Consider the following 26,342-nt stretch of genomic DNA (forward strand, 5'->3'; position numbering starts at 1 on the left):
TGGCAGGGAAGGGACTGATGGCCTGAACTGCAGTGCTTCACTAGCCCTTAGTGACATGCCCGGCATGGTGTGCACATCCTTACCAATACTCAAGATCCTCTTCCTAACCCTGCCACTCCTCCTCATCCCCTAGTCGGCATTCCGTGGTCAGGAAGAGCTTTCTCGCCATCATTTATCAAGTCGGGATTGCATCCTGGATTCTTACTTTGACCTAGTGTTTGACATCCTTTACTGTTAACGTTAGTTTAACGTTCAACGTTTCCAGACTTGGCAGTAGGAGAGCCTTTACACCGGCTCCTCCCTATATTGAGATCTGTCCCATCCTTCTCTGTATACAGTAGTACAAGCAGCGCACCATGCATATTCACCCCGTCCCAACCTTGCAATGGCCTTTTCCATAGGGATGGATATCGGTTCCGTTTTTGCAAAGCAATTGCTTCTCTCTCCACTGAACATACAAGTTGAGAATTAGCGCTCTGGAGCCTGACCGTATCTGTATTGCTCCTATGGAGCCATCCCTGAACCTCAGCAAACCCCAGTGGCCCAGCTTCTGTAGGGAACAGAAGAGAGGGTGCACACATACCGTTCGTGTTTTCCAGGACAGTCTGGTCCTTCACAAAGGCTACGTCTCCCTTCTCAACGAGGCACCTGGAGAGTTCCAGATACGGGAAAGAGAGAAGACAGGAGGTCAGATTGACACAGGCCGTTCAGAGGCACCTTATAGATCCAGATGGGTCACCTGACGTCATCAAGTGTTAGGGCCATCCTATCAGTAAGCAACACGCAGAACAAGGCAAACAAAGGACCCCCAAGTTGCTGCGTAGTCCCAAAAGCTCAGCTCCACACACTGCACCATTTGTTCCTTTGTTTTTTGTGAGTGTGAAAGGATATATATGCACATTCATGTGAGTATGTGAGCATGTGCACGTGTGTACACGTGTGCCGGGGTCAGAAGTGAGCACTGGGTGCCTTCCTTCCACACTCTCCACCTTACTTTTTGAGACCTGTTCTCTCACTGAACTTGGAGCTCCTCAGTTTGGCTAAGCTGGCTGACTGGTAAGTTCCAGGGACCCACCTGATTCTTCTCCAGCCCACACCGCAAGTGCCGAGGTTAAAGACAGACATTCGTGCCTGGCTTCTATGTGGATTTTCATGTAGGTGTGTGGCAAGCATTTACAGACTTAGCTATCTCCATCTCCCAGCCTTTTCTACATAGTGATCTTTACCACAGCTTCCCGGTCTATCATATCTGTTCCCTAGCATGGACGTAGGTAAAAGGGAATCAGTTTTGTAGCATGGTGATGACCCCCATTATCTGAAACGTGGACGAGGAATTCCATCCTTTCAGAATTTTGAAGCCCAAAATACCCGCGCAGTGTTTTTGAAAGACTGCAACTTTCCTTGATTCCTTTAAAAAGTAACTAACATTCAAGGAGCATGCGGGGGTCTCTGTTTTGGGTTGTTTGGTTTTCTTTCTCTCCGTTCTTTATCTCTCCTTCTCTCTATCCCCCCTTTCTCATTCTTTCTTTCTTCTCTTGGGAAACACAGAAAATATAGAGCAAAGCCTGAAACCTACATCCTTGACTCTACAAGGCCCACATATATCTGTATTGTGCATTGAGAATGGAGAGCTCTGAACCACTGCACATCTCCCAGAAGTTCCAAGAAAGAAATACTAGCAACATTAACTCTGCTGTGCATGGTTCTACCTTTTTTTTAAAAAAAAAACCACAGTCCTTTGAAAGTGGACACACACAGGTGTGACCTAGTGTGCTATTCAGTGTCTACTCATGGAAACAGGTGAAACAGATTCTCAAACAGTGGGCCCCGTCCTTTGCCCTCTTGCTTCAAGGGAAATCACCTGTCTCTTCGGGCGGTCATCCGAAAGCTTTGTGGACAGTCACTGAAAAGGCAAAGTGACCGTGCAGCCCTGAGTCATGGAGTCTCTATAAGCTAAGAGTCTGTCAGTTTGCTGGTTGCATGTCATATCTGAGTTTTATAAGACATTTTGAAAAATGAAGCCTGTTAAATATGTTTCTAAAAGCAAAGTCTGAGTCTTATCTCTCATGCTACCACCAGCAGGAAAACAAAAACAAGGAAAAGGCCAGTGATGGTGGGGGTGGGAGTGGGGGTGGGGGTTGGGGGGAGCAGGAGAGGGGGAAAGGGTGAAGGGAGGGGGAGAGGGGGGTTACATTTCTCAAGTCCTAAGTCTCTGTGCCCTATACATTCTTTTTTTGTATAATCAGAAATGTTGTGGAGTTATTCATACTTTCCCAAGTTTTACTGGAACGTTGAGGTGACCTTTGCTCTCCCTTTGTTACCGGGAAGTTCAGTTGTAATAGCATCAACCACAGATTCCCCGAGCTGCCACATAACAGACCGTCTGAGGCAGGAGAATAGCTAAATCATAATACCCTAGCAAGGGACACAGATGTCCTACAAAAATAATGGTCACAGGGCTAGAGAGGTGGCTGCACAGTTAAGTGGCTCTTGCAAGGGGGCCCGAGTTCCGCTCCCGGCACTCACATCAGGAAGCTCACAATTGCCTACATCTCTAGTTCTGGGATCTGACACCCTCTCCTGGCCTCCACATCCATACCGCACTCGGCGTGCACACATACAGGAAACTGAAAGTTTAATTTTCTTTAAGCTTTAAGAAAAAGACATTCTACGAAATATAATCGTAGAGAGGAATTTAGAAAGCATGTGCCTCGTTATTCTCTACCTCAAGACGAGTGTGGGTCTTGGTTTCTGTAGGAAAACTTAAGCCAAACCCTTGACTCGGTATTTAGCCCATCATAGAAAGGGACCATTGCTTTGGCACTAGTGACCTTTGGGTCTTTGTGCTGACCCGTACACTGTGTTTATCTGCTTCTGTCTTTTAGACTGAAGGTACCTCCCCCCCCGCCCCCCCCCCCGCCGACCACATCGCAATCACAAGCATCCCTAGACATTGCTAGTGCTCTCTAGAAGGCAAACTGCCCCAGTTGAGGACTGCTAAGCCCTATCGCCTGTCGGCCTCACTGTCTTGACTGTGGCCCTGGCAGATAGAGCTCCTTGGGGACTCGGATGCCCCTTCACATACATCTCTACATTTGGTGGGAAAATCTCTCATCCTAACATAAGATCTCACCTCAGACACTAAAAGGAATCTGGTCAAGACTAGTATATCAATACACACACACACACACACACACACACACACACACACACACGTATATATAGCTATATATATGTATATATGCATATATATAGCTATGTATGTATATATGTAGGATTAGGAAACTCACCGGAAAGCCCCTGTGTAACCATTATATCCTTCTCTGTTGTTCGGAGCACATTTTGTTGGGCCAATACACAGGTCACAGAGGGTGGAATTCTTCTCATAGCCAGGAGCACAGCCTTGACTGAAAAATTCATCTGGACAGAAGAACAAGAGAAAGTCAGCTTTTTCTGTGTAGGGGTTAATTCTAGTGGCTTACATAACCCCTGGCAGGCTATGAAATAATTCACCCTGCAACCTGCCACCCACCAACCCACCCAGAACCACCAGACTGTGGGTCTCGGAAGGACACTTCTCAAGGTTGGAAAGGATTTTGTTAGCACTGCACTTCAGGGTGGAGGAGATCCCTGGAGCACCATGATGGTGCCATCGCTAGCCTGCAGAGTGAAGAAAGGGGATTTCTGAGGTTGGACCAGTCTTTTCTTTGTGAGTTTCCCCTTCCCTGCCATTCATTCGAAGAACTCCATTGCACCTCAAAAATGAAGGGAGAGGGGATTTTCCCTGCACATGAGCTGCTTCTGTGGCTGTGAAAGTACACCGAGGGTCAGGGGAAGCAGAGGTCAGGAGGCTGTGCTTTCTCTGCCTGTTGCCCCAGGTGTAATTTGTTTCTGAGACACCAGAGCATCTCCATGCAGAGAAGTGTCCCCATTTCCAGTCCCTGCAGATGCTAAGGTTGCAGAGTTCAGGTTTTTAGTTCTCTCATCTTTAAGGAGTTGCCAAAATTTAGAGGCATCGGGAAAGGAGATCTGAGGAAGCCAGTATGAAGCAAAGCCATTGTCAAAATTTTCTGTTGGAATCTTCTACTCAGAAACATAAGGAGGTAGAAATAGCCTCAGATAGAGGACACAGTAAACTGAAGAATCCTAGGAGCTGAGCAGGGACTCGGTGAGATGACCAACACCTTAAGGGACCCAGGACAGAACCTCAATGGCCGCTTCCCTTTGTTCCGGAGTTTGGTTTATAGTAGGTGTGTGTAGGTAGATGTCCGACAGCACACCTAAGTTCGGCACAATGGCAAGTTAAATGGGAATAATTGCTTTCCCATCCAGAAGGCTCTTTTCAAACACTGACCACGGTCGGTGTACATTTCCACTTCCTCTCATTCTTGCCTGAATTGTGACTGCCTCAGCAAGGTTACTTTGAATGTGGAAGTACTATGATGGAAATGATGGACCAGAAAGAAGGAAGGAGCCCTCAACACCTTATCAGCCACAGAATGCTCACCTCTGATCTCCATCATGAGAGAGACAAGCGAATGTATAGCCACTAATGCTATTATTTGCAACTAAGACAACCGTCCTAACTCCATTCCCCAGCCCCTGGCCCCTCCTAGTCCTCTTCCCTATTTCCTTGAGGTTCACTTTTATAAAACTTCACTTTTATGGACCACAAACCTATGGCCCTTCTTAGGGCCCCCCTTTTTTCTGCATGGCCCCTCCCAATCTCCTTTCCCGGCTCTGCTCACCGAACTTGCAATGGTTGATCCTGCTGAACAGCAGGCCCATAGGGATGTTCCAGCCGGCAGTTCTGTCTACTCCAGTGTGGCAGGACTTCTTGCCTTTCAGGTTGTTCCAGTTGATGCTGGAGTCTGATGTCTTCACCACAGCCACGGCATAATACCCTTTAGGAAAGACATCTGGAAAGAACAATTAATATCGCTGGGGCCTCCCAAAGCTTTCGACAGTAGCCACTCTCTCCCTAGGACAAGGAGGATGTCCTAAAGAGCACATTGTGTCATGAAAGGAACTCCACAGCGTCTGGCTCCGGTGAAGAATAGGACAGTCCAGCAGGAAGACTCCCAAAAGCAAAGCACTAAGATCACACGGTGCCCCATGATTATGTCCATTTTAAAAATGCTTTAATGGATTGATTTAAAAATACAATAACGGGCTGGGGAAATGGCTCGGTTGGTAAAATCACGTTAGCAGTTCAGTCCCCAGAATCAATGTAAAAAAAACAGGCATGATGGCATGTGCTTATAATCTTATTACTAGGAAGATGGGTACAGGCAAATTCCTAGGGCTTACTAGTAAGCCAGCTTAACTTACTCCAGGCCAACAAGGATCCTATCTCATAAAATAAAGTGGGTGACTTCTGAGAAATGCTATTTGAGGTTGACTTCTGACCTCCACATGTCCCATCACAGACAAGCTCGTGTGCCCACATATACATGTATACACATGGAATAGCAAATATTAGCATACTATCATTAGAGGAAATGGCTAACATACAGTCCTTACCTATATGTATAAGGTTATTGAAGTTAAAAGCCAGTAATTTACTTTCCAAATTATTAAATCAAAGACATGGATACAGAAAAGTTAATGGAGCTCTGACACTTTGTATAGGAACATGTATTGGGGTTAATCAGGCCAGATGTCCTCTGATAAAAAGAATATGGTTTTATACCAGGGTAAACAAAAAAAGGAAACACCAACAACACGTTGGTTGTAATTTTCTAATACAAATGTGCTCTCAGTCTGGGCTGGACCACCTGTGATTCTGTTTTCTATTTTAATTAATTCAGAATACTTTCTCCAACAGAAAACAATCTTCGTTATCTGTGAATAGCAATGGTTCCTTCTAGATATGCTAAAAACTGGGAGGTTAAGTTTAGCTGCAGGGACAAGACCTCGGAACTGTATGCTCATAGTTCTGGGGAGTAAGTACATCCTAAGGAGACTAAACACCAGGACTCGGGGTCACTTTGGTGTTAGACTTCCTGCTTGCTCTTCGGCCATCTTTTCAGATCTACCCCGAATCAAAGCTTCAGTAAGAGGTGGGTTTTTCTGGTTTCCTGGGCCCATCCTGGATGGATGGTCAAGTAATTCCATGCACTTAGACATCAACATTTTTGAAGTGTTCTATTCATCAGTCTTGCAAGGACCACATAGGCAAGGCCTGTGCTAACTCTCATCTAAAACCATGAAGACTTTATGGGATCCAAAATGGTAGGAAGTGATTGGAAAGAACTTAGATTTGTTTCCAGGATCAGCTGACAGTGGCAAGAAATCCTAGCGTTGTCAATAAATGTTGTATTTACTGGTTTGTTATCAAAGATTTGTTTGGAGGCCATTCATAAATTCCGAATCCTTAGGTTCCCCTCATGCATCCTTACAGAGGACAATAGCTACATATGCACACAGGAGATAAGGAACCCTGTGTCTGAGTCACCACACATGGCCTTGCTAACCAATCACTATTCTCTCACCACACTTTGCCTTCTACGATTGGCTCTCTCCATTGACTTATAAACTTGCCTAATCACTTCTCCCAACAATGAGAATTTATTTACCTTCCAATGCCCAGGATTACCAGTTTAAACTCACCTGATTGTTGTTTTGTACACGAAGAGATATCTGAAAGAGAATAAAGAAACCATTAGACATTTATGTATAGGATGGGAAACCCAAGCCTTTCTCATGGGGGCAACTAAAGAAGAAAGAAGTGGGTGAGACTACACCCATCACTGATTTACAATAAGGGCCGAGGCTCTCCAGCTGTTGAGAGTTCACCTGGCTGCTGACCTCTGGGATTCACTCACAAACTGCATTTCAATGCCTTACTCACTGTGCACCAAGCCCACAGTGGGATGCTGACTGAACTGACTTGTCCTGCAGTGAGGTAGTAGGAAAAGCCTTCTAGATATTGCAAGACTTCCCAGACTTCCCATATGTCCTCTGTAACCGGATCCTTTTTATACCAGAAATCTCATGAGAGGGACTGAGGGTCCCTCTACTCTCATCCTGTAAGATGACCGTGGAGATTCTAGGTGGGGGAGTCTCAGAGACTGAGAAGAAGCTCAGGCAGGGAGCCTTTTATGGTGACTGTGAGATAAACTGGGCTGCATTCTCCTCTCACCATGGCCCAGAAAGGACACGCAGAGGCACTCTCCTCACTCACCATAGTTCTCTGCCATGACGGGCACTAGACCACACTGGCCTGCTATGTAGGCGTGACCTCCATCCAAGCTCATGGCATCTGCTTCTCCATTCTGCAAAGACACAGCAAGACACAGCAAATGAAGAGTTGCTATTTCCTGTGCCACCTGACCTTTTAGACTGTCTTCTTGACGGTCCCTCTTAGCCCAAGTTAGAAAGTCAGGGTAACAGTAGATGTTGGTACTGGACCCCTGGTCAGGCATGGCCAGATGTTAGTGTACTCCTATATAAACTCAGGTTCTGGGTTAGTTGTGTATGAATTAGGTTCCATTTTTCTTGCCTTGACTCAGACAAAGCCAGAAAATGGTCTGTAGCTAAAATAATGTAGTATTTAAAAATGTAGATAGAAGAATGGGCTTGGCAGTCTGTTTTGCTTTCTGATAGATGTCTTAGAAAGCACATGGTTGTTTTTAAGTGCTCTTAGCAGGGCTGAGAAACTCCAGAAGGCTCAGTCGACAGTGGCAAGAAATTCTAGTGCTGTCAATAGATGCTATATTTATCGATTTGCTACCAAAGAACCTACAGCAGCTAGCTCAGTTGATAGAGTTCCAGCCTACTGCACCAGAGGCCCGGGGTTCTTTCCTGAGCATCCCCTAGGTGTAGGTGTTGACATAGCGACACATAAGCCCAACACTCCAGAGGTAGAAGCAGAATGATCAGGTGTGTCAGGTCCTTTTCTGCCTCAGCCAGTAACTGGCCAACACCAGACACTTGAGACCCTGTCTTAAAAGACTACCACCACCGCCACCACCAGCAACGAACAGCAAGAACAAAAGATTCAACTCAAAGAATAGGCAAATGGAGGGGCTCCATGGAGCAAAGATCAGAGGTAGGTGTGTGAGAGCTTGGCGCTTCCTTGCCCTCTCCAGGGCTGCCACCCTGCAGAACCTCTGTGTGTTCTCTAAGACAGGAACACCAGGGTTTGAAAGACACAAGACAGGCTCGCTAGACATGACAAGGCGCTAAGGTGGGGTATGCTAAGCAACCTGTGTAGCACAATCCCAATAAGAGGGCTTTCTCTGAGTTGTGGTGATGACAAGGGGGTGCTTCTTTTCTTCTTTCTCATGCTCAGGATCTTGAAAATTCTTTATAGGCAATTGAAAAATGCTATTTTGATCAATTAAGTGAACACGTACTTTCCTGTGAAATCAAAACCGAACCCTTCCGCACTCACCAGGGTGTATCCTGAGCCCAAAGGCACTTTTGCCACGGGTCCAGTTTCCCTCCAAAGGACAAGGCTCAGATTACTCTTCAGAGCCATAAGTGCTAAGTCTCTCAACCACCTGGGGAGCTGAACTCAGACTGCGCAAGCAAGGGTTCTGGAAAGGGGATTTCCATGTGGTAGCTACACTTGTCGACTCTGCCTTCTAGTGGGCCAGCAGGCCACAGGGTTAGGAACACGCCCTGGAGAGGCGGGAGAGACGTACCACAATCTTGTCAATGCAGTCCTCAGTGCTCTCTGCTGACTCACACTCTATCTGCCCATTGCTGCTGACGCTCCACTCATCACACTTGGCTCTCTCTTGGTGACTCAGTGCACACCATTTCACTGGCGAGCTGTCGATGGAGCCCTCCGGGCCTGCAGTACAAGAAGAAGCACCAGGACTCAGGAGAGCAAGGTTCTAGCAGCTTCTGTATGTGTCAATGCTAACTGCTTCATGGAAGGGATGAGCTAAACAAACAGATCCCATTCAAGGAACTCCTGATAGGCTAGGGAGGCAGATAGTATACAGTCCAACTGTAGTTTGTTTAAGTTCAGCTTTTCTTCTTTTGTAAGATTTTTCTTTAGTTTTAAGCGCGCGCGCGCGCGCGCGCGTGTGTGTGTGTGTGTGTTTGTTTGTGCATGTTAGTACCCTCAGAGGCCAGGGAGAGCATCAGATCCTCTGGAGCTGAAGTTACAGGCAGTTCTGAGCTGTCTAGTATGGGAACTGGGAACTGAGCCCTCTCAAGAGCTGTACTTGTTCTTCACCACTAAGCCATTTCTCCAAACCCCAGCCTTTTCTTTTGAGAGGCCAACTCTCTAACCTCAGGACATGCTAACAACTGAACTTCTTCCTTCCTTTCTTTCCTCCTTCCTTCCTTCCTTCCTTCCTTCCTTCCTTCCTTCCTTCTTCAAATAGCCACTTTAACTAACCAGTTATTTCGATGTTCATTGTTTGTCATAGGTTTCCATGTGGGAGAATGTGAGAGCTAATGGAGAAGGGGGCACACCCACCCCTCATGCCAGGGCACCCTCGTATGGAAACAGTGCAAACATGGGGTCAGCATAATAAATGTCTAGCAAAAAATAGACAGATGGATGATAGATAGATAGATAGATAGATAGATAGATAGATAGATAGATAGATAGATAGATAGAAGATAGATGCATGGGGCTGGAGAGATGACTCAGTTGGTTAAAAGCACTGACTGCTTTTCCAGAGGTCCTGAGTTCAATTCCCAGCAACCACATGGTGGCTCACGACCATCTGTAGTGGGATCCGATGCCCTCTTCTGGTGTGTCTGAAGACAGCTACAGTGTACTCACATATAATAAAATAAATAAATATTTTTTAAAAAAAGAAGATAGATGCATAGCTAGAAGATTAGACAGACAGACAGAGTAAACACATATGCACATGGCTATCTTTTTAGGCTCAGTCCCCAGATCACTCCCTTAAGAGGGCCTTAGTTCAACCCCAGGCCAGGATCTATTTGACTTTGGTTTCCACTACTGTGAGGCTTTGCTATTTTATTGCTGTTTTCATTCTTTTACTTTGTATGTATCTTCTGTTCAGTAGTGTCACCATCTCTCAAACACTTGTCCTCTCCCTGGCCTGAAGTTCCCAGGACAGCATAATCTAATATGTGTTTCTTTTTTTTTTTTTTTCCGGAACTGAGGACCGAACCCAGGGCCTTGCACTTACTAGGCAAGCGTTCTACCACTGAGCTAAATCCCCAACCCCTAATATGTGTTTCTAAGTCTAGCATCCAGCAGAGTCTGTGGCTGGATGTCTGATACATACCTGTTGGATGAATAAATGATTAGGCAAACCTCCAGTGCCCCAGTGAAACCCAGGGCAAGACCAACCTCCCTACAGCTTCCGCTTCATTATGCCCCGTGGACCACAGTATTGGCAAGGGATGTGCAATCTGCAGAAACTTGGAGTTATTTACTTTCTAATAATCTAGTTGGCTTCATAAAGGGCACGGGGCTATCCTAACTTATGCAGAGGGATGATATGAGTATCAACCCAGGTCATTTAAAATGTGAACAGTCTTAAAGTGCTTAGTGGCCTGCAGGCCCTCTCATGGTTGATGCCAGCCAGCATCAATCTAGCCCCAGGGTTAACAAGCAGGACAGAAATGGGAACATCAGGAGAAGCTGTCAGTCCCCAGAAAGACTATGGCTGCTTCTTGACCTTACCAGATTCCCCACATTCCTGGGGTCACCTAGCTTTTTCTGAATACTTACACACGCCTTCCCGCTGATTCCGAATGGCAGTGACATAGCTGTGGCCAAGGTACAGCCTGTAGTCCATCCTTGGGGGCACCCGTAACAGCCCAAAGGCAGAATCCTTAAACAGCAGGTCTTTCCCAAGAGGAGAGCCGAACAGTTGGAAGTCTTTTGATTTGCCTTTGCCAAAGTGTTCCTGTTTCCAGAAAAAACAAACAAACAAACAAAAAAAAAAAAACACAGAGGAGTGAACAGAGAATTAGGGAGGCTAAAAAGAAGAACTGAAGAGAACAAGAGAAAATTCAGGAAACTGATTTTAAAAGCTCGAGAAACTTGTGAGTACCAAGAGAGAAGGCATTCGGGCATTCTGTCCATCACCTAGCACCTCTTTATCTAGTACCCTGTAAGGACCATCTCACAGGACCCCTCTTTCCCTGTGCTCCTGATCCTGTCTCCCTGAGTAGTTGAGAAGTAGCTGAGAACAAGTGAATCTAGCGCAGAGGCTGGCATGAGTGGACTGGACCAGAGGAAACTGTCTTAACCAACCTCAGCCAAGAGGCAGGGGAAGTCAGTCCCTCTGCAGTCTGATGCGTGTGTGTGTGTGTGTGAGAGAGAGAGAGAGAGAGAGAGAGAGAGAGAGAGAGAGAGAGAGAGAGAGAGAGAGAACAGGGGAGCAGAGATTCTCTTTCCTTCTAGGATTTCCTCTGGGCCTTGAGGGCCTAACTCGGATGGAAAGGGTATCATTGGCCAAAAAGGTGGTGGATGTTGATCTCAAAGGAGACAGCTGCTACTCGACGAGGATACAGGAGAGGTTGGTGACACACGGCAGGGTCCCCACTGTATCCTGAACACACAAGAACTAGCTTAGTGTGTCCATGTGTCAAGATCTGAGCACAGAGTGGTAAGCAGGAGAGAGGATGGTGAGTAAAATACCTGAGCCACTTTGAGGATCTCCCAGATCAAGTCCTCTTTGCCACCTCCATTTCGAGCCACAACAGCATGAGAAGGGATCCGGGCTAGGTAGCAGTCCTCATACTGATCCACTGGCTTGCGGGTATTGTCAAGGCAGAGCAGCTCATATTGATCCCTGTCAGCCTTCTGTGGCAAGACCTCTAAGGAGGGAAAGTTAAAGTGAGTCCATGGCAGGTTGAGCCCCTCCCGACCTTTGAAGTCCTGCTACCATAGAAAGCACAAACTAAGAGCCTTGATGGATTGCCGAGGGTCAAGGAATAGGCAGGAAGGTGAGCCTACAACCAGTTAAAGACACAGAGGCTTCTGTAGGCCAGTGAAGCAATGGTTACCTCCATCCCACAATTCCTAGCTCAGCAAGAATGCTGACAGGCCAAGGTCAGCCATGCCAACCTCCAACCCTTGGCTGTGGCACTTTGCCCCTAGAGGTAGGGCCATTGTGTGGCTTGAGTGATAGAAAGAGACCCACGAGTCTTGGTGGAGACCCCAAAAGTACCTTCTTCTGCATACGTAGAAACTCAAGCAGTGGTGGAGAAACCCTGCATGCTCAGGTCTGACTACTGACCCTGTGAAGGAGGACAGGTATCCTGCCAGTCTCTCTCCATCACTCACCAAATATGGTTGTATGCTTGACAAAGGCCACATCTCCACCTCCATCTTTCAGACACCTGTGGGAAAGAAGCCCATGAGTGAGGACTGCCACGAGGTGGACCCTGCTCCTGGTCCAGATCATACTGTCGGCTTTCAGACAAGGACTGAAGCTGAGCGGCCCCCACAGTGGAGACAACTCTAGGTGCGGTGCTGACATCGACAGTACCACTGGGATGGCGGATGAGCTCACATACCCCAAAGTGGCCAAGAGGAGGTGAAAATATATTAATGTTAAAAAAAGCTTCAAATCCTTACTACGGAAGACAACAGGATTTCTACCCTGGTTATGTGGACTTCGGGATATAAAAGTAAGATAAAAAGAGGGAGCAAGGAATCAGGCACATGACACAAAGTCCTACTCCTAACCAAGAGGCTACTCACAATTGATACTGGCTTGGAAAAGCAGTTTTGTTGAAGGGAGTTTAATCAACCATGTTTCAGGGCAGGTCCCATGCCCAGGAGTAGTTAAACAACAACAACAACAACAACAACAACAACACACACACACACACACACACACACACACAGACTTCATGGTTTGTTTTGTTTTCCCCTGAGTACTTTTTATTTGGTTTGACCTTCAATGTCAGTGTGGGTGCGTAGGTGTGTGGGTTGAGGGGTGCAGTGTCCTCTGGTATAGAGATAGAGACAGGGGAGGGAAAGGAGGAGTTGGGGGAAAGGGAAGAATGTGATTAAAATATATGTAAAAAATAATTTAAAAGCCACATGTACTAATGGGCTGGGGCAGGGCAGCGTCTAGCATTTTGAGCACGGCCCGCCGCTCTGGAAAGCAGTAGCTCTGCCCTGGGGGAACGTAGGTCCCTTCAGAGGCTGCTGCTCGGCTCATTGAGAGGAGACACCAGCCAGACGTGAGAGCTCTGAGGAGAGAGGACTCCCAGAACAGGGCTTGATCTTTGACATCAGGTGAAAGGGAGTCTAGGCTCCCTTGGCCCTGAGAGCCCCAGGTTGTAGCCTGCCTCCCTGGCGGGAGTCTAAACCACTAAGATGCTTTTAGGTAGGTTGGGGCAGCAAAGAGCCACCATTTGAGGACTTTGGGCACTGGCCACCACAGAGCGGCCATCTCACTCACTTGAAGGCGCCTACGTAGCCAAAGAATGGTTGAGTCGGGGAGCAGCCACAGCCTGGACACAGTTGACACAGCTGGGGGAAGGCCACCGGATCTGCACAGGGGACACAACTGCCCGAGAAGAAACTGGCCACAGCTGCTCGATACAAAAAAATGGACAGCAAGGCATAGTAAGATAAGAGCAATGCCGTCACCCAGCCTGGGCTGGTGAAGGCCAGCAGAGGCTCAGTCCCTGCTCAGCCTTTCAGGTGCTAAGCAGGGTTTCTAAACAGGAATAAGTTAACCCCTGCTCTTCAGTTACCCTTCTGGGGACACAAACCGTACTTCTCGCTAGCCAAGGCTTGCCCTAGACTTTGTCAGCCCACTCTGCTCCCAGATCTTTCAGGAAAAAAAAAAAAAAAAAGGTGCCTGGGGGGACTGTAGGACAACCTCATAACCAGCAGGTGGCACCAAAGCATCCTTTAGCGTCGCACAGGGGTGGGGTGGGGGTGGGGTTCAGGGTCAGGGGTTGAAGTGTGTGTGTGCAGGACTACCCCCTAAAATGATTATGGAAATCCACTGTGGACTCATATGCCCCTTCTTCCCTCTCCAGGACAGCCTCTGCTGGGGTGTTGGGAGCTCACCACAACAAGGTTCAATTGCTGAGTTCTAATTGTTTTGTTCCTCCTCCGATACCTCAGAGTTCAGCCTACCTGTCTGACTAATCAGGGCTATGTGGCCCCAGCAGTCCAGAACATTCAGAATACAAATGTTGGCTTACCTTTCTCAAGAGGCTTGCGGGGCTCTGGCAAGTTACAGAAAAGTAAGCCAATGGGGATAACCCAGCCTGCAGACCTGCCCAGGCCAGTGTGGCAGGACTTCTTGCCCTGGAGCTGGTTCAGCTGGAAGTCTGTTCCCTTCTTCACCACGGCCACAGCCAAGTAGTGGGTCTGTGGATCTGAAAGGGGACAGTGTAGAGAGAGGACTTCGACATGGCCCAAAGAAGCACTGCTTGTCAGTGCTTGGCCCTGATTGAGGGAGGAGAGACCCGGGGGTAACTTAGGTGGACTTGGGCGGTAAGAAGCCAGAGAAACCCCTATAGGCTTAGAGGTGATAGCCCACTGGTAGCAGTATTCCAGGAAAGCAAAGGTTCAAGAAGCATCTGCACATGGGCCAGAGACAGAGGCTAACGGTCCCTGCCTCCCTCTAAGTACTTTATGTCCTCTGGTATGGTGATAGGGACCGTCAGAGCTATCCCAGAAGACGTCTTCAATGGCTGAGCTTCCACTGTGCACTATAGGGCTGGGTTCTCTCTTGAACATGGCGCCTGAGGCTCTGGGGAGCTTGAATACCCCAGATCCAGTGTAGGCCAAGCTAGACCCCAGCCCGCTCTCTTTGTCCAGCGAGAATGGACAATACCAGCCTCCAAACAGCCCAAAGCCCTCAAGATACCTCAATGTGTGCCCAGAGGGCTAAAAGATCCCCTCACTCCCCACGACTCCCGCCCCCCCCAAATGCTTGCTAGTATCTAATATCTAATAGTTGCCTACAAAATGAGATCTAAGGTCTACTAAGCCACGACCCCACCCCCACGCCCACCCCCTGGGTACTTCGGTAGAACTCACGTTCAAGTGATCCATAAAACTCTGCTGCCACAGGCTTCAGGTTGTTGGGAGTCAGGCCTGCATCGTACACCCAACCCCCATCCAAGGTAATGGCATCAGCTTCACCTCCCTAAAAGAGAGTAAGTCCCAGAGACTTATTCCAAAGAAGCCCTCCTCCCCCTAAGCCAGAACAAGCCGGAAGGAACCGAAAGTGCTCCACGGGTATCGGGCGGTTTGGGTTGATTCCATTTAGAGAAAGAAATGGAGTGTTTTTTCTCTCTTTTCCCCGACGATGTACCCAGTACCTAGCCAGAGATATTTCAATGTGGATTTACCCTCGGCGATGGTTGAGACCTGGTCTGGCATGCTTGGTAGGGGGAAGGGTCTCTCCCTCTTCAGAGGTGGGCACAGCTATTATACCAGAGGCTCTGGCATGGTTGCATTTGAGCACCCAGGGGCCTGTGGATGGCTAGGTTCTTACATGTGTTTCCATGCTCAGCCACACAGAGGGGCCCGTGATTCAGAGACCCTTGAGTTTCGAGAGTCCCTGTAATCTCCTCTGTGGATGCGTGCTGTTGTAGAGATGAAAACCCTGGAGGTGCTCGTCTTTCTGACCCAAGGCTCACTGCTTTTCCCTATAGTCCTGGGTCCATGGAACAGTAGGAGCTAGCATGCCGTGGTCACATGCATCTGTTATGCCAGGATTTGGTAGACGCAGACAGGAGGATTCATGGATGATTCTCTTCCTTTCATTTTTGGTATCATTGTCTATTTGGACATCTGACAGTCCCCACCTCCAGTTCAATTTTTACAAGTGAGCAAAAACAGAGGCATGTAGGGGCTAAGCCACCTTGGTATGCCATGCGGTTGCTAAGACGTGCAGCTGGGATCTGGGGCCAGAGAGTCTGGTTTATTTCTTATTGTTGTTACTTCAACATTACTTGTTTATTTTACTTCCTGCTTTTGTGAATGTTCAGGGTTTTTTGTCTTTGGGGTTTTTTAAATTTTTGTTTGTTTTAAGGCAGTTTGTGTATTTGTGCTGATTTTGAACTCATGATCCTCCTACCTGAGCCTACAAAGCACCAGACTAACAATACCCCACCGCGCCTCCCTGGACCCTTGTGTTTAAATCAATACACCAGTTGAACTATGTCTACAGCTTATTTTCTCTTTACTTAAATTTGTTTTTGTTTAAGGTCTAGAAAAGTTTATTGAAAAGCAGACACTCTCTGCAATGGGGAGAAGCCCCCCCCAGTGGGTTACCCTTTACTTAAAGTCTTAAAATGAACCCAAGTCGGGTAGTGGTGACGCATGCCTTTAATCCCAGTACTAAGGAGGCAGAGGTAGGTGGATCTGAGTTCAAGGCCAGCCTAGTCTTCAGAGCTGGTTCCAGCACAGCCAGGGCTACATGGAGAAACTATATCTCGACAAACAAACAAACAAACAAACAAAAGAACCCATCTGCCTTTGATCTAGACCAGTGGTTCTCAACCTTCCTTAATGCTGTGACCTGTCCCAACACGACAAGTCTCTCCAAGCTCCTACATCAGGAAAGCTTGACCATACTCCAGCATAAGGTTACGTCCCTAGGATAGCCCCAGCCTTCTTATGTGTGTGCCTGCCTGAGTGAGAAAGCACACAACACCTTCAGGAAAACGTACTCTTCCTTTGGGCCAACATAACCAAAGACAGATCCTCCTCTTCCTTTGTAATGAGCAAAAATAAGACATGAATGTGCATCTCTTGAAACTCAGAGGTATCTCTCTCCAGGACCTGGGAGATATGTATGCATGTGAGTATATGTATGTGTACACACACACACACACACACACACACACACACACACACACACTCCCATCAGGAAGGACGGGGTACCTGTTTCCTCACTGCCAGTCAGTCAACACTGCTGGCCTCACCAGACTGGTTCACTTTGAGCAGTCTTCGGCTACTCATTTCCCCGACTATTGAGTTCCTGCACTCCCCATCCCTTAATCTCCCGTTTAAAGGTCCACTTTACCTTTGCTTGAAATGAAATGGGGCTCAACTCTCCCCCTAGTGACAGTAATTACAATTACGAATCTTATCTGTCCTGCTCTACAACCGCTGGCTGGATTTCTCTGGTTTCCTGCTTACAACTCACACCAGCTTGGCTCTGCCTTTGCATGTGTGTCCCTTCCTGGCGAGGTTACCCATGGATCTTAACACACAGTCCTATCCGGGGTCATCCGTTGAGTCTTAGCTTTTTTGCTTCCTTCTCAAAGAGACTGATGGGGCCAAAGATGTTTTCTCTAAGTCCCTGTTGGAACATCATTCTTTCCCTTTGTTGAAACAAATACTTTACTCACTCGCAAACCTTTCTTCTCTCTTTACAAGGTTGTGGACACCTGGGTGTGTAGAGTTAACCGATGTTTACGTCACCGCTGCAGCTCCATGAGCTAGTACAAGATGTACAAGAGCAATGCTAAAGGAGCCAGGAGTGGAAACAAAGGGTTCACTGTGACCTGCAGCCATTACTCTTGATGTTACCCCATCCCCATCCACTCATCTTGCCAGATATGTGTCCAGGGCCTAGATGAGGGGGATGCAGTGCAGGGTTAGAGGGGGGGGATTGAGGGGAGGGAGAGACAGACAGGCAGACAGACAGAGGCAGGAAGGGAGAGGGAGGGGGAGAGAGAGGAGAAAAAAGGGAGGGAAGAAGAGAGTGGGGGAGGAAAAAGGAGTGAGACAAACAGGACACACACACACACACAGAGAATAATTTTTGATGCCACAGACATTCCCCCCCCCCCCGAGTTCATAGAATTTAAATGCCTCCACATAGTCACCTTTCGGAGTGCATTGTCTCCGGCCTTCTGGATAGTAAACATGGCCTTTTCTATTTCCACTATGGAAGTGATTTAAAGAGCAATAGGGGTTGACCACCCCACATCCGTGAGGAAAGAGTTATTCCAATGGCTTAAGCAAATGGTAGAACAGCCTTCTTCTGATCACGGCAGCAGCACTTACAGAAATGGCCTTGATGCAATCTTGATAGGAGGTTTTCTTCACACAGGCAAGCCGGGGGCCATCAGCTGGAAGGACGGTTTTCATGTGGTCACGGAAACTGATACACTTGGTGTTCTCATGCTCAGACACTGCGCACCATTTGACCGTTTTGTCAGGGACAGCCAGACACAGTCCTGCAGGAGAGAAGGCAGAGACATAAAAGACCCACTCCCTATGCCAGGGGAGAGAATGCAGTACTTTATTAAGGGTCTTGATGGCCACCTCCTCTCTGTTCCATCCTCCTCTCAGTCTGGGTCGTGGTCATGACAGAGCATAGGGTTCTCCAGCACCCTGATACTGGGAACAGATATGTAGTTCACCCCAATGGGCTGCTAACCCTGGCTGCTTGGACAGCTGTTGGGACAGCTTAAGGTGACAACTCGCTCCTCTCCTGCCTTGTTGTCATGGCTGAAGGTCCACATAAAAACGTGAGCTTTGAAGGGCAAACACCATTCTCAGCCACCTTCTCAGCTCTAGACAGCAGCTCTAGGAAAGGCATACCGTCTTATAGAAATGAGAAAGCTGGCCTCGGGGGAGGAAGCAGGTTTGAGCAATGTCATGTTTGTTAGCAGCCAGACTCTAGGTCTGCTGGCCAGACCACAGAGGAAGATAACAGTCTTAGGCGTCTCTGCGAGACAGTTACCTCACGAGTTCACCTGTGATGCCTTCCAGCTGTCTTCTGTTTAGAAATGACTTAGAAATTCCCATCTATTCAGCAGGCTTCTTCTGTTTCTACCAAACCTGCCCTCCATGTTTACCCCCTTTTGGCCAACATTTAGAGAAACAGCAGAAGATGGTTATGCGCATCACGATGTGTGTATGTGCTTATATAACCGGGCTCCTGTGGCACATGCATGTGCAGATGGGAACACGGGGAACAAAGGGCACTGTGGGGTGTCTTCCGCTATTGCTCTCTGCCTGATTTTTTTGGAGACAGTGTCTTCCACTGAATCTGAGCCTTGAGGGTCCCACTAGATTGGCTGGCCAGAAAGTCCCTGGGATCTTCCTGTGTCTGCTTCCCCAGAGAACCAGCTTTTTACATGGGTGCTGGGGTTCTGAATTAAGGTCCTCGTGTTTGCACGCCAAGCATCTCCCCAGCGGTACCATCTCCCCAGATGTGTCACCGTTAAAATCCATGTGATGGAGAGATGCCATCCATAGAGTCTGGCACGCCTAGGTCTCATCACATCTCTTCCCTTTCAGACAACCCAGCAGGGCTGACTTACTGATTCAGCAAGTCCACAAAGCACTGAGCGTGGAGCAGGGTGGGCGAGGCCAGCCACCCTTAGGATGGACAAGGAAGGACAACAGGGAGCCTGAGTGTCCCCAACTCCTTCCCTTTAGTTCACCTTGCCAGAGGGAAACCAAATGGTTTCCCCCTTAAATGACCTCTCTAGCCTCTTCAGACTTGTAAATTCTGTGACACTGTGCACAGCCACACCAGGTGCCCTGAGCTGACAAACACAGAAGCCTCTTTCAGGCTGAGGGTTGTTGGGAAAGCCCCAGTAGTGTGACAAATGCTAACTACAGTCCATCTGGGGCAGGTACTTGGGTCTTCAAGACCCCCTCTGGGGAGGAATCATCAGGATGCAGGTCTGGAACCTGTGATCTCACCCTTACCTGACCCTCCCAGGCATGTGCTGTAACAAGACCTGTCACAGGAGAAGTACAGGAATGAGCTGAACCCAAGAATTCTGACTTCGAATCCCACACTCTAGTCTAAGCCACCAGCGCCAAAGGCATCCAAGGAGGCACCAGACAATGGAAAGATAGATCCCAGGAAGTTGTGACTACCACACCAAACCGTTTGGACTATACTGAGAAGCCCCGTGTAGCGCCTGGGTAAACAGGTTAAAAGTTTTCTAACGTTGTATACCGTATCTTCAAATTGCCCAATTTGAAGGAGAGATAGTGTGAGGAGGATGATAAAAGCAAGAGAGTGAATCGGAGCCCCAGATGCATGAGGATCAAAAATGATTCCTAAGCTATTGAAGATGGAGATGCCGCGGGGAGGAAGAAAGGGCAGGCTGTTGGGGCTTCCGGCTTTAGCTTGCAAGGATCGCATAGCCTTCCAGTCCTTCCCTGCACCCGCACTCACCCAGGGCGGCACAAGCCAGCAGGGCACCCACAGCGAACCTCATCCTCTCGGTGTGTGTGGCGAGGAGCGGGGAGTACAGACAGACCCGCTTCTGCACCGCCTCCCTGTGGCCCGCTCCCCTTTATACACGGAGGGGGCCGGCTGGGTGCAATCTTTGACCTCTTGTGTTTGCGCAGTCCAATTGCCCAATCGCCCTGCACCCACCCCCTTCCTTTCTTGCCCTGATGGTCACCTCATTTCCTGATATGTGGGACAGAACTGCGCATGGAATCCACCACCAGGGCAACCACCACCACCACACACACACACACACAAAAAGGCTGTTTAAGAGGAAGCTTAAAGCAAAACCCTCTCTTTGTTATCACTGCCTGGAACAGCATGGCACAGCTGCTTGGGCGGGAGTGGCTTGCTCCCGGGTGCCAGGGCTCTGCTTGCCAACAATTTCATCTGCCTTATACAAGGAGAGACTGAGGCTCGAGCGGGAAGGGAACTGCTCTGGACCCCAGGCTAGAACTGGAGAAGGAACACAAAGAGGAAAGTTGGGCTCAGGTCAGAGAGGCAGCACCCATGGTCCTTACAGATGATCCTGGGAACATTCCCGGGGCAGCTCTCCCCTCCATTTCTGCCAGGCCTAGCCTGCTCTGGAGCGGAAAGGGTCCTGACCTTGAGCTTCTGGTGAGATGATCCAGGCTAGGAACAGTCACAGGGGCAAGAAACTCTCCCACTGTGAGTCTCAGAACAAGCAGCCAGTGTGAGCATAAGAGCAGGGGGAGAATGCTTCCGCTTTTTTTTTTTTTTAATTTCCTTCTTTTTTCTTTCTTTCTTTTCTTTTTCTTTCTTTCTTTCTTTCTTTTCTTCTTTCTTTCACTTTCTTTTCTTTCTTTCCTTTTTGGTTATTTTATTTATTTACATTTTACACGTTATTCTCCCTTCCTGGTTTTCCCTCTGCAAATCCCCTATCCCATCCTCCTCCCCCTGCTTCTACGAGGGTGCTCCCCCACTCACCTGCCCACTCCCACCTCACCACCCTAGCATTCCTTTGCACTGGGGCATTGAGCCTCCACAGGACCAAGGGACTTCCCTCCCATTGATGCCAGACAAGGCCATCCTCTTACATATTCTGCTGGAGCCATGGGTCCCTCCATGTGTGTACTCTTTGGTTGGTGGTTTAGTCCCTGGAGCTCTGGAGGTCTAGGTTTTTTTTTTTTTTTTTCTTCTTTTTCGGAGCTGGGGACCGAACCCAGGGCCTTGCGCTTCCTGGGCAAGCGCTCTACCACTGAGCCAAATCCCCAACCCCATTGTTGTTCTTCCTAAAGGGTTGCAAACCCCTTCAGCTCCTTCAGTCCTCTCCTCCATCAGGGTCCCCTTGCTAGTCCGATGGTTGGCTGTGAGCATCTGCATACTTCCTGTCCATCCTGATCTCCCCTGATTAAGTAGTCATCAAACTGCTTTGATTGCTTTTATCTCAAAAACATTGTGCTTGCGCCCTCCATATGTGCAGCTTCAACCGACTGGAAAATTCTGAAACGATGCAGTAAGAAACCAAACAGGCATTTGAAAATGTCCCTCTGGGTGTATTACCAAGTATACCATCCCAGGGCTCGATATACACACTCAGGGAAAAGTCAAGGCGGTAGATGCAAAATGTAAATCCAGATTTCAGAATCGTCAAAAGAATTTCCGGTTTTCAACAACCGTTTCTTACCGTATTTAATCGAGGTATTGTCCACTCTGGTCTTCGGTTTCCTTGTCAAGTCTACAAGATGGAGATACTAAAGCCCCAATTTCAGGCTGCAGAAAGAGCCCAGTGAAGCTCTCAGCAAGTCTCAGCCGTTGTTAAGGTGCTCAAGAGGAGCCACGAGTGTCAACTCTCTGGTGTGGAATTAAACACATAACTGAGGACACACAGATGTACCTGGGGCCACCAAGAACACAGAACACTATGGCTACCACCTCTCATCTTCACACAGCCCTGTAGATGTTCACAGGACTGGGCCTCCCATGCAAGCCTGCGGCACACCATCTCCATGGCTAGCCTTGTCCTCTCAACCCCTTAGAAGAATGGCAGACGCAGGGCTCTGTTGCTGTCCTTCTGTATGAGAACCAGTAGCCTGCACTCTATAGCAGGAGTGGGGAGGTGGAATGGGTTTGGTTCATTGTTTGGGTGACAGAGAGGCGATCAGGACAGACTCAGTCAACAGGCTAACTCGGCTGCTTTGGTTTTGTGCACTGGCGCTTATGAACTCGAACACAAAGTAGCTTTTCCCATTGTAATTCCAGCCTCTGACAGGAATGTTTTAAAGATACTTGTATGTCCCGGGAGGGTTAGAGAAAAAGTTGTATTTTCTTTTTCTTTTTTTTACTTTATTTATTGTGCACATGTGTGTATGTCCAAGCACAAGAACACATGTGCTATATGTCACAGTGTGAAGGCCAAAGGACAACTTTCATTTCTGTCCCTCCACTGTGGAGCTTCTGGAGATCCAATTCAAGTTGTCAGGTTGGAACCCATTTGCCCGCTGAGCCATTTCATCCCAGAGATCAAATGTTCTAACCTAACACATACACATAACTGGACATATGAAAACCTTAAACACGGAAACGAAATTGTCAAAAAACCCCAAAGGACAGGGACAGGGTGTTGCAAGGATCCAGAACTCCTTTCCTTTGCCAATCATTTGCTGAGAGGATCCCCATCTTCCCTCAGGGACCTCAGAGACTCCACATCACATGTTCCTGTCTGGCCTCTGGACCCAGGTGAAGAAACAGGGTTAAGCCACACACCGAACACAAGTGCTGGTTGGCTCATCTTTTGCAATATCAGGAAGTTTCACTAGACCATTACAATAGATGTTCTCCCCGAGAAAGGAACACTTTGGAAACCATTGGTTTAGCAGGGGTTTTAGCAGGGACGCGGGGCAACAAGGACATCACTAATGAGGAAGAGAAGCCACTGTTACTCTGTGCTCTGTCCCTTGACCCTCTCGTGGGTCCTTATGCAGGAAGGCTGTGTTCCCATTGCCACCCCACGGATGTAGTCTGGATTCATCTGACACCTAGAGGCAGGAGACACCCAGCAGAGCAATGGATACACTTTGAGTCGATGCCTTGCCTAGACCTGCAGCGAGTGTTTGCAGGGGCTGCCAGGAAGCAGGAAGGGGGATTGCGAGGTGTTACACATACGAAACAGTTCAGAGGAGGAGGGCATGGTCGTCAGGCTCTACCTCAAGCTACCCTCCAGCCAAAGTGTCTGGTCTCACCAGGTCCAACTCAAAAAGGTCCCCTGAGTCCAACCCCAGAGAGGTGCACAGCCCATGGTGAAAGTTTCAGTTTGACATCGGTATCTAGAGGTACTGTGTCATCCACACATATCTGATAGAGAGGTCCAGGCCACGGGTTCTTGCTCAGGAGAAGCCCTGAGTCTGCCATTCTTCAGAGGGTAGGCGGGACAAAGGCTACGTTTTGGGTATACATGTTATTATATATAAGTACACTGTAGTGTCAAACCAGAAGAGCGGATCGATCTCTTTTTACAGATGGTTGTGAGCCACCATGTGGTTGCTGGGAATTGAACTCAGGACCTCCTGGAAGAGCAGTCGGTGTTTAACCTCTGAGCCATCTCTCCAGCCCACAACCCTGGTTATATTGGCTCCCCAGGCCTATGTGTGTCCGTAAGGAGGTTGGCATCCCAGTGCTCTGTGTTTTCGGTGGCCCCAGACATGTGTCAGCGTCTTCACTTGTGCATTTAATTCTATGCCAAAGACCCTCTGTATGCCATCATACAAAATCAGACACACTGGTTGTATGTGAACTTGCCAACCACGGACACAGCTTTTCCCAGGAAAGCAGGACTTACAGAGGCCAAGTAGGCTCATCTTCGGTCGCACTGAGAAGGCTACAGGCATGGATGGCCTCCAGCCCTGCCTTTTTTCCCCACAGCCCTTCCCTCACCTCCCCTACCTCGGCTCCTAATTCTGCCGTCTGAGGACCTGGTCAGCCTGGGAGAGGAATGAGTGCCCAGCTACAGAACCTCAGATGGGGCTGCCTAGATTGTGCCCTGTTGGAAGGAAGCGTGGTTTTAGTCCCTTGCATGTTCCAGGCTCTGTTCTGGGGCAAGAATCTGTGGTGTTTATCCACAGATGAAGTCAGCGTCTGTGCTTCCAGACCTATACAGTATGTTAAAAGAAGGGTTCCTCACCGACAAGCTTGGGGAGTAGAACTCAGAACTCCCAATGTTAGCCTTCTTCAGACCACAGGTGCCTAATATTTGATCTCTCTATTTAGAAAGAGTGAGACAAGGAGGAAAGGAGGGGGGTAAGGTGGGAGGGGGAGAGGCTGAGAGAGGAGTTATGGGAGCTTTTCATTTCGTACCAACCTACAGGTGACCCCAGTCATATACCACAGAGAGAATAGAACCTTACATTTCAACAACAGAGCTGGCTTTCTGATAGAAACAACCGAACTTGTGTGTACGTGCAGGAGACTTTGGGGCGCTGCCCAGAATGGGAAGGGTAGGAAGGCAGTGAGCCTCTGAACTAATATTTGCTGTTTACAAATGTTGCCCAATTTTCATAGAACCCGAGCAAACAAAGAGTCTCTGTCTGCTTCAGGCATTCCTCCCTCCCCTTCTCCACCCCATGCAGTGTCCTCTGCCCCCACCAGAGCCTTCCTTCCCCGAATCTCAATCTCAGTAGTCTCGGGGAGGGAATAATCCAGAAGCCTGAGAGGTGAAGCCCACAGGCCAGGCACTGCCAGCCTGCTGAGTCACAGAGAGAATGAGAGGCAGGTGGAAAATAGGGGAGGACCTCATGGGGAACTGGCATTCAGATGTGACATGTGGCACTGCCTCCCTGTCTCTTCCTCCCTCTGTTTACCCTCCCTCTCAGAAGTCCCAGGACAATGAAAGGTTTTTATTCTTTTCACAGCCAAGAGCACACAATAATAGTGTTCTCATAAACAGTAAGAGTTCACGGCCAGGTGGGATGAATTCAATCCAACGTTTAAGAAAAAACTGCAATAGTCTTATATGCCCTTCCTTGCAGCTTAGTCTAGGAAAGTCCGGACTAATGTTTTGAGGACAGAATGTATTCTTTGAAAAGAAAAAAAAAATCAATGAATAGATCGTGACGAACACAAGATATCGTCTGAGAACATAGATGCAAAAATCCTATGCAAAAAATAAAAACTCACAAATGGGGCTGGGAAGAGGCTTGGTTGGTAGAATATGCTCTCCATGTGCCCGAGGCCCTGGATTTGATCCTTAGCACTGCATAAATGTGGGTGTGGACGCACACCAGAAAACTACTACTCATGTTAACCTTGACTTGGATATGAGTGCCAGGCCAGCCTGGCCCATGTGGGAAACATCTGTTTTAAAAAGAGTCACAAAGCAGACCCACTAAAATACAATAAAGATATTAAACAGTTACTCCATTCGATCCATCCAGGAGTGCAAGCTCTCTATTGAAGCAGCCACAAAATTGAATAAATCTGGGTAATAGTGGAGAAAGTCATAACCACATCCATCACCCTCAGAGCATCGTTTGATAAAGCTTAACCTCCATACATAATGAAGGCTCTTAGCAAACGTGCTCCCCGACTTGATGAAGGGTAGTTAACAGAGACCTACAGATATCCTGCTTTGTGGCGGGATGTGGCGTTAGCTAAAGCGTTCTCTTTGAGAGCAAGAACAATACTAAAAACATCTACTATGATCCTCTCCATTGAACATTATTAATGGCGGGTCTGAGCCAGACCTATAGGCAAGAAAAAGAAGTAGGAAGCAAAATGACTGAAAAGAAGAAACAAACAAACAAACTCATATTTTTATAAATGGCTTAATTGCACATGTATAAAATTCTAAGTAAATTTATTTTTTATCGTGGGATAAATGGGCTAAGAGACATCAGAATGCAAGGTGAATTATATAAATGGGTTCATTTCTATATACAAAATCTAAAAACTAAAGAGTTCTACCTAACAGGACAAACAAGTGGGTGGGAACAAAGACATCCGGATTGCCTTGCACCGAGTGATTAAGTATCTTTGAGGAAAATAAGCTTGAAGTAAGTGGGAAAACTAAATCCTGAAAGTGCAGTGCTAGAGCCAGAATTAGGAAAGTCTCGCTTCCTAAGGGGGTGGGGCAAGTTGGGAGTTAAAGTTTAATCAGGGACAGGGCATGAAGACAGGAACTGGGAGGGAGTGATAGATAATAACCTAAACTTAAGATTCGAGGAAGACAATGTGCAA

The 26,342-nt window shown here is 47.9% G+C and overlaps 1 protein-coding gene across 1 annotated transcript in view; it reads right to left on the reverse strand.

The window, feature by feature from the left end:
• The window catches only part of LOC116907398 (serotransferrin-like), a 48,176-nt gene extending 27,919 nt beyond the window's left edge, over positions 1–20,257 (reverse strand). The window contains 14 exon segments of the mRNA XM_032910351.1: positions 584–648; positions 3,291–3,420; positions 4,749–4,919; positions 6,613–6,642; positions 7,187–7,277; positions 8,652–8,803; positions 10,679–10,856; positions 11,594–11,772; positions 12,242–12,297; positions 13,371–13,503; positions 14,128–14,304; positions 14,972–15,080; positions 17,957–18,129; positions 20,094–20,257. Of these exon segments, the coding sequence (XP_032766242.1) occupies positions 584–648; positions 3,291–3,420; positions 4,749–4,919; positions 6,613–6,642; positions 7,187–7,277; positions 8,652–8,803; positions 10,679–10,856; positions 11,594–11,772; positions 12,242–12,297; positions 13,371–13,503; positions 14,128–14,304; positions 14,972–15,080; positions 17,957–18,129; positions 20,094–20,136 (1,687 nt within the window). The 5' untranslated portion in view covers positions 20,137–20,257.
• Between the last annotated feature and the right edge of the window lie 6,085 nt (positions 20,258–26,342).

Source organism: Rattus rattus, chromosome 8 (genome assembly GCF_011064425.1).
Source record: "Rattus rattus isolate New Zealand chromosome 8, Rrattus_CSIRO_v1, whole genome shotgun sequence".
Taxonomy (NCBI): Eukaryota; Metazoa; Chordata; class Mammalia; order Rodentia; family Muridae; genus Rattus; species Rattus rattus.